The sequence below is a fragment of the Pituophis catenifer genome, unplaced genomic scaffold (genome assembly GCF_029215685.1).
Source record: "Pituophis catenifer annectens isolate HBS135680 unplaced genomic scaffold, rPitCat1.0.hap2 SCAF_4, whole genome shotgun sequence".
Lineage (NCBI taxonomy): Eukaryota > Metazoa > Chordata > Lepidosauria > Squamata > Colubridae > Pituophis > Pituophis catenifer.
Window position 1 is genome coordinate 111859130 of NW_027256884.1, and position 12113 is coordinate 111871242.

The 12113-nt window shown below is 40.5% G+C and overlaps 1 protein-coding gene across 1 annotated transcript; it reads right to left on the bottom strand.

The window, feature by feature from the left end:
• Positions 1-827: 827 nt before the first annotated feature.
• CUNH11orf87 (chromosome unknown C11orf87 homolog) lies at positions 828-1289 on the bottom strand. Its single transcript, XM_070944183.1, has one exon. The coding sequence runs from the start codon at positions 1287-1289 to the stop codon at positions 828-830; it is 462 nt and encodes a 153-aa protein (XP_070800284.1).
• Positions 1290-12113: the final 10824 nt, after the last annotated feature.

Here is a 12113-nt window from a genome sequence, read left to right on the forward strand (position 1 = left end):
GCATTCGCAGTTTGCAAAACATAGGGTATGTAATACTGCAGAGAAAGAGGAAAAAAAGTCATTTCCCCCCCAAAAAAAGAGGATTGTGGAGATGGTTTGAAGGTGGAGATCATTTCTAAACTTAGATAATGATCCTACAAAAGGGAAACAAAAGCTAATCTCTAAAATTGAGAGTTGAAGAGTTGGAAAAGCAGAGGAGGAAGAGAGAACAATTACAGATTTCACAAAAAGGTTAATGCATTCTTGATTGTGTCAAATTGGACTAACCACTAAGTCTCCCCATTGTCAAGTCCCAGGACACGGTTTCAAATGCACCATTAGAAATAGATCTTCCTTTGCATAAAACTTGCCAAACTCTTCCTCAAGCTTCTCATTATTGTCAGTAGACTTAAACCCAGTCCTTTCAATACCATAATATGTTTGTTTAACCCATCCATCCCAAAAGAATGAAATGTAAATTTACTGTAATATATAATCGGAAACATTTCTGTATGTACATCCCAACAGTAAAGCCTGCACCATTGGTTTCAAGGAATATTGTTTTATATTTGGTAGCACTGGGCAGTTTTTCCTCGTCTTCTCCACTTGAAAAAGAAAAGACCCATCCTTCTGTTTGCAAGAACCAAAAAAAAAAAAAAGTAATTGAAGAACACAATTTAATTTGACATGCGTTTGAATACTGATGGGTCGGTTAGTTCTTTCATATATATTATCAATAATCATCATTATCTTCAAGGTTATAATAATAGCCACTCAAATATATACAAACACCAAAAAACAAAAACAAAGTCTTTTGGTGAGGTCCCCACAAACAGAAGTCAACAAAATCAAGACAATACCACTGTTTGCAAGAGCCCAGGAGTATCTGTTTCCAAATCCAATCTTTCCGGATGGGGATTTTGGGCTTCCGGAGCAGAAGGAGAAGGGATACTAGAATCCTGGGCGATTTTCCCTGGACTGGGTGATTCTTTTCCTTGGGGTATTTCATACGAATCCCCCGCCTGGGTGCTGGTGCTGCAGTGGTCCCGTTCGTATTCTTCTTGAGCCTTCTGCATTTTCCGCTTCTTCATCTTCCTCTTGTGGATGTGGAAAGTGATCAGGGAGAGAAGAATCAGGCAGCAGATGAGGGCGACCAAGACAATCAAGACAAAAGTGGACGAGAAGGACTGGAAGAACTGCCCCATTTGCGTGATGCAGGTGCCGCTGGCGTTGGAAGAGCCAGATGTCCTATTCAAAAGGCAGGGGGGCAGGGAGAAGCCGGACTCTTTGGACAGCTCCGCCGCACTCATCGAGGAGGGTCTCGGGTTGTTGTTGGGCGCTTTTTTTTTTTTTGCTTGCTTTCCTTTCCCCCTAAAAGATCCCGCTGCAGATTTCTCCAACGAGATGATCCACGCCACCTTACGCTAAGGGAGGGAATGCCTTGCCCAGCCCTTCACACCTCCCTCATTTTTCTTTGCTGGAGAAAAGGAAGATTGAAAATAAATAAATAAACAAATAATGTTCCATGCCTTAAACAAACCAACGGTAAACCCCCCCACACAAAAAAACCCCCGCTTTCATTACCATTTTTAATCCTTTCAGCCACAGTATGATTCCCAACCCCAAAAAAGCACCATCTGTGATAGGCGAGATTTTTTTTTTTTCAAAGGTGAGAAACTGCAGGGCTGCATTGTATTCATCCCGGCTGTCCTTCCACACCCGAGAAAAGAGAGAGAGAAAGAGAAAGAAAGGAAGGAAGGAAGAGCCCCTGCAATTTCGTGGGTCACGATTGCTGACTGTCACGGAGATTCACATTTATATACACCGCACCAGCCATCCCCCCCCCTCCCCACATACACCCCCCCACCCCAAATTACTCAGCAGCTCGCTAGCTAGCTCGGATTACCTGACCATTTCCAGAACCTCAAGTTCTGGAGGTTGAGAAAGTTTCGACATTGGGCAGCTTGTGGGTGGGTTTCTCCCCCAATTCCCCTTCCCCGGCACAGCCGCCCCCTCCTGCATGGCAGCTATATAAGCCCCTCCAGCCACCCCTGCCGGCGGCGCCTTCGGAGGAAGCCCCCGCTGCACGGAGCCTTCGTGAGAAAGGAAAGAAAGAAAGACAAAAGACAAAAGGCAAAAAAAGAAAGAGGGATTTCTTTAGCTCACCTGCTCCCTTGGTGTCCGCGGAACGGGAAGGAGGGCGAGGGAAAGGAAGATGGCAAGGACGCCCCCGACCACGGGCTGCGGAAAGCGCTGAATGAAACGGGCAAAGCCGCCGCCGCCGCTTCTCGCCAAAAAGTGGGCTCTCAGCCTATAGCCAGCCAGGGCGATGACGTCACGCAGGCAAGCTCTCCGACTGGCTGCGCTTCCCGCCGATGTTCCTAGTTGTCGCTTCGCCTACACAGCGGGGGGCTCCTTTGCCGCCCCCTCCCGCCCGCCCGCCCTCCCCGACGCGGTCTTTCGATCCACGCGCGCCCCTTTTCCCCCTCCGTGATAACGTGGCATAGAACTGAGGGGAAAACTAACGAGCCGGCTTTCAGTTCTTAAGTACTTCGGGTTAAAAGTTAGTGCGGTCCCTGCTTGGAAGTGAGGAGGCTCAGCCAAGCGACAGGCATTCCTCGATTTACGGCCGCATTCGAGCCTCAAATTTATGTTGCTAGGGGAGGCATTCGTTAAGTCTGCCTTACGACTTTTCTTGCCCTTTTAACGTACAGCACTTGGTTTAGGGTCCCGATCGAAGTTACGACGGCGCTGAAGAAAGTGGCTGATGACCGTTTTTCACACTTAACGACCATTGCAGCATCCCCACGGTCACCTGATCAAAATTCAGAGGCTTGCCGACAGACCCGTATTTATGATGCTTGCAATGTGCCAGCGTTATGGGATCGTCTTATGTTACCTTCTGACATCAATGGAGAAGCCACTTATAAGAATGGTGTTACTAATTTAACAACTGCGCTGATTCACTTAACAACGGTGACAAAGTTGTAAAATGGGTCAGAATTCACTTAAGAAATGTCTCGCTTAGCAACAGAAATTTTGGGCTCAATTGTGGTCGTAAGTCAAGAATTACCTGAACTGGAAACATGTTGCCTTTTATGTTTTCCTTTCTAGAATATCTCAATACGGCCTAGCAAATAAGATGCATGTGGATCTGCCTCAAGAGTCGCCATCAGGAAGAAATATTCAAAGAAGCAGACAATAATGAAGCATGGGGACATAGATGAGATAGACTGGGTACCACTGGCTCCCATGAGAAGGCTCTAAACTCCCAACCCTATTGTGCTGCGCCAAAGTTGCCTCAATAATGATGCCACTAACCTTTTCTATCCTAGTTTACTTGGGAAGAGGCAAATGGCAATCCTCTTTCCATCTCTACCTTGACCAGAATTAAAAAACTTGCCTTAAAGACTTTCCTCAAAAATAATTATTCATATAATTCATATAAATAATGAAGATATCAAAGTGGTAGATGACATCTGCCTTTTGGTATCATCCATCAACAATAAAGGAGCAAGTAGTCGGAAGTGGACACTCCAGACTAGTACTTAATAGAGCCCAAAGGTGCGTTTTTTTCTTTGAAGTTGTTTTGCTTCTCATTCAAGATGCTTCTTCAGCTCTCTCTTCAGCTTCTTGGATGAGAAGCGAAACGTCTTCAAAGAAAAAGCAGAAAGTCCACTTGCCTTTTGAAAAAAGCACCTTTGGGACAACCATGACTTGGATGACTGAAAATCTCCATAGACATTTACTTAATAGAGCAGCCATGAAAATCTTGGAAAATATATTCAAATGTTGTGTTGAATCATGCAAGCCATAGTATTCCCTATGACACTCTTCTGGGGGCAAAAGTTGGACTTTGAAGAAGCAAATAAAACTTTGAACTTTGGTGTTGGAAAAAATTCCTGAGAATACCATGGATAGCCAAGAATGCAAACTGATGGACCATCAAATAAACCAATCCAGAGTTCTCACTTAAGGCACAAATGACCAGGCTCAAATTATCCTACTTTGAACACATTATACAAATACTATATGAATTCCTGATCTCAAGTCTAGATCTCCATGAATCAAAGTTTCTTCTTTTTATCTGCTTCTCAACAACAGGGAAAGAGTTCAAACAACAAAACAGGAACAAAAATAAAAGGAATCAAAATAAACTAAACCCTCCTCTTTTTAAAAGCTTGCCTGACAAGGGAAATCTACTAACCTTAGCTCCTTAACTGAATAGTTACTTAATGGTGATTTTTTTTTTAATGGGCTTTCATTATATGCACCACTGTATTTAGACTGAGCTAATTTTCCTTTAATTGCTTAACTATATTGACTTCTTAGAAAATTGCTGGAGATCTAGATCCAGCAGTTGTACTAAGCTTATAACAGACCTTAAATTGCCTTCCTGGGAGCCAGTAGATTCTTATATGGATCAAGATCTTCACATATTTTTCAAGAATGCTGTTGCCAACCTTAGGCCAAATTCAAGAAGATGGAGAGATGCAATAGTGCTTGGCTAAATTGAAAAGCTAGACTGGGCTACTGGAGAATAATCTAAAGAATCTGTCCAACTGTGCTTGGGTGGGACCACAGGATTCTGGTATACAGGTACTGAAATTGGGCACAACAATGACTGCTTGAACAATATAAATCAACGATAGCCATTCATGACATCTAGCTTGACAGAATTGAGCTTCTGATTAACTGTAATGTACACTTTACTTTGCAATCAAAGCCAAAATGGCTTAATGGCCGATTAAACAAGTATTATATACCTAGTGAACCAACTTATGATTGTACAGTGCTCCAAGTAGATGTAGATGCAAATGTAATTGTAGGACGCAACATAAAAGCTCACTCTTCTACACACGTGGATCTCCACAGCAGTGCTGATAAAGTGCTTCAGTTTTATCCCTAGAGTGCTCTGAAATGTTTAAGTAAATATTACTTTGCATTTATTACTGTGCACATTGCTACACAAAAACATATGGCCTCCTAAATGAAGATGTAAGATAGTAAAAATGGGAAACTAGGAAAGAGCAAGGAAATTAATAGAAGAAGATGACTGTTGTCTTGCATTAGTATTTATATGTCCTCTTTATGGGTAGTGTATAGCAACGTTTAGTTCCAGGAAAGTGAACAATTTCTATTGCACTGTTTCCATTTCCATTTTTTGAACTTTCAATAAATGCTTTTGTAAAAATCCTTGACTGCTTCCAGCCTTATATCTCTCCAGAATAGTACAAGTTGTGTTATGCAGATAACACACACTGAAATCATAGCTCTCATCCCTCTGGAAATGGAGAGGTGGTGGCAAAAATGAGATGGCACAATTTCTAGTACAATATGATATGTGTATTAATATTCAGGGCAAAAGGCCACTTCTCCGATGGTCACTTTCAGAGCAGTGATTGTGCCTTAAGAAGAGAATCCACTTGATTCTCAGCTGCATCACATAGTGTGCTCCATTAGCAGGGTTATACAGTGTTTGTGGATATTGACACAAAGGAGAGGAAAATGAAGCCAGATGTTAAGAAATACGCATATATACATGTCCATCATGCTATTTACTGTATTTTAGAATAAGTTTTTAAACTTGCATAAAACTTCTTTCTCCAAGGATAGAGACAGTGGTGGTTGCCCCCGGTTCAGACTGGTTTTATAGAAACGGTAGTAAAACTGGCGGGAGGCTCCGCCCACTGACCCGGACGTCATCATAAGTGATCTGCACATGCGCAGAAGCTTCTGTCATACGCAGAAGAGTACGCACGGGCACGAGGCGAACTGGTAGTAAAGGTAAGTAGAACCCACCCCTGGATAGAGGGAAACTCAATGTAATGAAACTTACCTTTCTGAAGGTTCTTAAAGTTATTAAAAAGCAATTTCAAGAAGTGATTAAGAAAAGAAATATGTGAGTGCCCTTTTGAAGGCTCCTAACTATGGTTTGGGCAAAGATGGCTTTCCCTTGAGTCCCAAACTCTAAAACAACTAGAGACTGCTGCCTTTCCTCATGGAAGGCCACTGCATGGAGCACTTTTGGGCAATCACAGGTCCTTTCCTTGCTCCAGAGAGGATTTTTAAGGAGCTGACTTCTCCTCATTCTGCTGCAGTTGTTGGCTCTGCTTTTCATGTCATTTTCAATCCACTGTTGTTTCCTCAGAAGTGTCATTCATTCTTTCTAAGGCAAAGCAACTTCAACGTACTCCTTCTGTTCTGATCAATAACTATGCATTCAGTCCACATTCCTTCAACACCTATTTATTCTTGAATTAACCACCTTTGGTTTTAACACACACATTTCTTAAGTAATCCATCCCCGCTGCATTCAACTCCCTTTTACATTTCTCCTGGCATGCTAAATGTCCCTTCCGCATGACAAACTGACAAGTGGCATGCTCATACATATAAAATTAAGCTTCTTTTGACATTCATTCCTAAGAACAAACCATATTCTAACCACTACCTTTCTATTAGTACTACTTTCATGACTTAATATTTTTTTCCATCCATTTGTACATGAATTCATATACTTACTCTAATTTTTCATCATTTATATCTAACTTGCAATCATTCACTCATTCTTCTCTTTCAAATACAAATACCTTATCTTTGATACATTAATTTTCAGAACCCTACTCTTACAGCATCCTGCAGTCTGCATAATACTCGTTACAAATCATTCAGTTTCATAGCCAACCACACAGCATCATCTGCATAAAAATGCAATATTATCTGCACTCATGTTGACAAACAACACACTTCTCTCATCACCAGATCTGCATCACTCATGCAGGTAAGATGCATTTATCCATAAATACAACAATTTGGTTCAGCCAAATTTATTTAATTTGTTTTATCTCTATTTTAAATTTTGTATTTCCATGTTTTATTTTTATGGCTGTTCACCGCCCTGAGTCCTTCGGGAGTAGGGCGGTATATAAATTTAATAAATAATAATAATAATAATAATAACAAGGAGACATTACACAACTTTGTCTTACCGTTAGCTCAGTTTTGAAGTATATACAGCATGCCATACATTTATTCCTATATATTCATTACTTACATTGTGTACCACTTTTATCACATTTAGCAACCAAACTTCAATTCCATATTTGTGCAAAGCAATTCATAACTCAAGCACAATTTGAATTATGCCTCAAAACATCTACAATTATGCCTTTTTGCTGGATTGTGAGACCCTGTGCTCAGTCACTCACACCCTGGTCATCTTCCATTTGGATTATTGTAAGACACTGTACATGGGGCTACCCTTGAAGAGTATATGGAAGCTACAATTGGTCCAGAATGCAGCAGCACAGTTTTGCAAGCTTCTAGGATGGCACATAATGCAAGTTGCACTGGCTTCCGATCTGCTTCTGAGTGCATTTCAAGGTGTTGGTTATTACCTTTAAAGCCCTTTATGGCAGGGGTACAGGATATCTGCAGAAACGTCTTTCTCCAATGGAATTGGCCCATTCCATTCATGCTGGCAGAAGTGGCCTATTGCGGATCCCATCAACCAAGAAATTTTGGATGGCCAGATCCAGGAGAAGAGCCTTTTCTGCCGTAGTCCTTGTCCTTTGGAACATCTTCTCACAGGAAGTAAGATCCACCCCCTTCTCTTTTAACCTTCAGGAAAAGCCTTAAAACCCTGCCTTGCCAACTGGCACAGGGTTCTGAAGGAGAAGCTGTTGGCTGGAAGTGGTTGGTGCACTAACAGAGACCCCCCCCTCCTCCTTCCCAATCTATGCTTTTTAGTCTGTTTTAATTAATGTAATTTTTAATCTGTTGTCATATTTACAATTGGTTTGATGTTTGTATATGATTTAGATATTTGTACATTTTACCTTATTGTAAGCCTCTCAGGTTTGCTTCAAGCTGCAAAATTGGTGGCAAGTAAATTTGGTAATAATAATTTACTCGGAACAGCTTCCATGTTGCAACAATATATTTAACGCATCTACATCTGCCTAGCCTAGGTCCTTAGGAAGGACTTGATAGGTGGACAAAAATGCCAAATCCAATCTGAACATCTGGCTGGCTGTGTGGCAAAACTTAATTACAGCCATTCTCTAAATCAACACAGCAAACCCTATTTCTCACATTCATTTATCTCTCAAAGATCTGCCGGAAAGCAAAAAAAAAAAAAGATTTCTGTACCACATACCGCACTGGAAGCTGCATTGTTCTTTCCAAGTTATGCTGTTTGATACTTTGTTGACCCTTTCTGTCAGACTTTTCCACAGGTATCTTTAATAAACTTATCCCATTGTAATTTTCCCCTTTATATAAAATATTAAATAACAAAAACATTAACAGCATTATTTTAATTACCATCAATTTAATTGCTGCCCCATTTTCAGGCATGTATTAATCAAATTGCACAACCAAGCCATAAGCAAATCAGATTCACATTTTAGCATTTTTTTCCTAGTGGTACTGCATTATACCAACCAACAAATATTCACATAGTATTTACGATTTACTTTTAATTCTTTCCTCCCTCTGGATGCTAATGTTTATAGGTTTCATTTCAATTTCACATTTTTTTAAGTATTTGTGACAGTCAGTGTCTTGGAATAGAATAGCATATAAACAAAAGTATTTTTTAAAAAACCTATTCCTTGTGCTCTTTGACTATAATCGTTGCAATTATTGCTTTCTGTTTCTCTATTACACCATATTTCTGCCTTGTCTTTATTTTTGCAGCAATCAAAAAAATTTCCCCCATCCTCTTTTGCTTTTATTTTAGCATTCCATTAAGCATTTTTTCATCTTCTCATCAGTATAATTCCAAACGCTTCTGTGGCGCTTTGGAACATTAATTCATTCAATTCTGTTCCAAGTTTCCAAGTTTCTATATCAAACTTCTAATTTTCTACCTGTTAGGTTTGGAGATTAATTTGTTTTCTAATGTTTTTTTTTTCCAATGCAGGATTTTTTTTTCCCACTTTTTTTTTTCTGACATAAGTATTTTTCCCAAGTTCTGACACTATGAAATAATGTTATGTGCCACATTCAGAATCTCTGATTAGCCTTTTATCCTTCACTAATTCTTGCAGTTTTTCATCTAGACAGTCAAATAAATCAGACTATTTGATTTATTCCTTTTCCGTGTATATGTTTTGATGGATATGAATTAATTCATTAAACATGCTGTAGAGAATATGAAGCTGGCCTTGATGAAAGTTTTCAACTGCCATGATGTAAACACTAATTTAGCCTTGAAAGGAAGGTTGGCATGAGAAAGAAAGTCAAAACTTACCAGCCTTCATTCTCTTTGGTATCAGAGAGAGGACAAGAGAGTCTCCATTATGCTTTCAAGATTCCGTTATATCCTATATAATAAAGTGGGGTCCCAGCATTCCTTGTGGAATCTGTCTCCTGACATATAAGATAAATCTTGACTTACCTTGAAGAGCTGACATGTGAATAGACCTTTTTCATGCAAAAGAATCCACTTGGAATGCGATTCAATTTTTCTCACAGCAAATTCCTGGCTTTTTTATTACCATCATTCACCTGAATATCAGTCCTATAGTTTCTCTCACATCCTACCCAAAGAACTAGGGAGTGCCTGCTGAGTGATCCCCAGTGGTGAAATCCAAATTCTTTTACTACTGGTTCTGTGGGCATGACTTGGTGGGCGTGGCAAGGGAAGAATACTGCAAAATCCGCATTCCCTCCCACTCCAGGGGAAGGATACTGCAAAATCTCCATTCCCATCCCACTCTGGGGTCAGCCAGAGGTAGTATTTGCCGGTTCTCCGAACTACTCAAAATTTCTGCTACCGGTTCTCCGAACTACTCAAAATTTCCACTACCGGTTCTCCAAAACCTGTCAGAACCTGCTGGATTTCACCCCTGGTGACTCCCCAACTACCCCCAAGTACAGTGTGAGGAACTTTAGTAGCAAGCATTTTCTGTAACAACTCCCCATCCATGGAATACTTTGCTCCCTGAAGTACAGATGGCCTCCATCCTCACAGCCCCTCAGAAAGAGGTGAAAACACGGCATTTCTTTGGGGATTAGCTTCACAGAGTGGCGTCATTTTCTATCTCTCCATAATTTTAGTCTTTCACCTCTACTTGCTATTTTATTTAACGTTATTTAGAATTTGTATTCTGTTTTTTAGTATATAAATTCTGTAAACTCCCTAAAGTCTGGCTGGTTTGAGGTGGTCAAATAAACTTTATATACAAATAACAAACATGCAGCTATCACTAGTCTGGTTATTTCTGTTGAGTGTTCGGCGGAGCACAGGTGGTTCCAGAGGAAGCTGATAATTTCCTACTTTCTTGCTCATTTACAACTTTGCTGTTATTATTGTGGTTGTTAGTTGCGAAGTTGTGTCCGACCCATCGCAACCCCATAGACAATGTTCCTCCAGGCCTTCCTGTCCTCCACCATCCCCCCGGAGTCCATTTAAGCTCACGCCTACTGCTTCAGTGACTCCATCCAGCCACCTCGTTCTCTGCCGTCCCATTCTTCTTTTGCCCTCAATCATTCCCAGCATTAGGCTCTTCTCCAGTGGGTCCATTTACAACTTAGATGATATCAATTCTTATTTTCTGACACATATTTTAGCTCATTCATAATTAAATTCATAATCTCACTTCCATCTCTATATTTATTACCTTCAGTCTGTAAGAACCGGTTATCTTCACCCGGAATTTATATTGTTCACAAAACATACAACACACCCCTTCCCTCCCCTACTCCCCTCCCCTCCCCTTGACTCCCCTCCCCTTCCCAAATGCAAACTCTTTACCATATAGAGTAGAATAGAGTAGAGTAGAGTAGAGTAGAGTAGAGTAGAATAGAATAGAATAGAATAGAATAGAATAGAATAGAATAGAATAGAATAGAATAGAATAGAATAGAATAGAATAGAATAGAATAGAATAGAATAGAATAGAATAACAGAGTTGGAAGGGACCTTGGAAGTCTTCTAGTCCAACCCCCTGCCCAGGCAGGAAACCCTACACCACTTCAGACAAATGGTTATCCAACGTCTTCTTAAAAATTTCCAGTGTTGGAGCATTCACAACTTCTGCAGGCAAGTTGTTCCACTTATTAATTGTTCTGTCAGAAAATTTCTCCTTAGTTCTAAATTGCTTCTCTCCTTGATTAGTTTCCACTCATTGCTTCCTGTTCTACCCTCAGGTGCTTTGAAGAATAGTTTGACTCCCTCTTCTTTGTGGCAACCCCTGAGATATTGGAAGACTGCTATCATGTCTCCCCTAGTCCTTCTTTTCATTAAACTAGACATACCCAGTTCCTGCAACCGTTCTTCATATGTTTTAGCCTCCAGTCCCCTAATCATCTTTGCTGCTCTTCTCTGCACTCTTTCTAGAGTCTCAACATCTTTTTTATATCGTGGCGACCAAAACTGGATGCAATATAGATCTCTTACATTTCAGGTTGAAATTTTTCTGATGTCATGTATCAACAGATAGCCCCATTATGGCTTTGGACCACTGCAGCTTTCTTTAGTAATAAAAATAAAATTTTGACTCAATTATTAATCTTTGCTCCACCTGTGCCACATGCAATATACCTGCTAATAGCAAGGGACCAATATCAGTTCCGGAAGAGTTTTGCAAATTTTGGTCACAAATGAAGCAAAGCCCTCTGTTACTGCAAATATATTCATACTTTTTTTTAGGGAAACTACCCTGTTTCCCCCCAAATAAGACATCACCTGATTGGGTTTTTGAGTGCATGACAATAAGGCCAAGCGCTTATTTCAGGGTTCAAAAAAATATAAGACAGGGTCTTATTTTCAGGGAAACACAGTAGTATTCCCCAATCTAAAGACTGCTTTTGCCAGGCAGCATACGATTAGCTGCATCCAAGCATATTCTAGGAGATAACATTCACTGCCCTGTCAAACTCAAGAGTAATGAAATACACCTGGTGTGAAGGGCAGATGATGCGAAGTATAACAAGTAAGCCAAGTGTCCATCCATGATATTTAAGATAACATAATCACCCAATTTTTTTCTTCGAGGGTCTTATAATGTCTGTTTGACTGATGGCAATGCTTTTCAAACTGGGGGGAATAGCAAGCCAACTTGAGAGAGGTTGCAGATTTCTGGGTAGTGAGAAGACTTAAAAAGCTGGTGGGCAGGAAACAG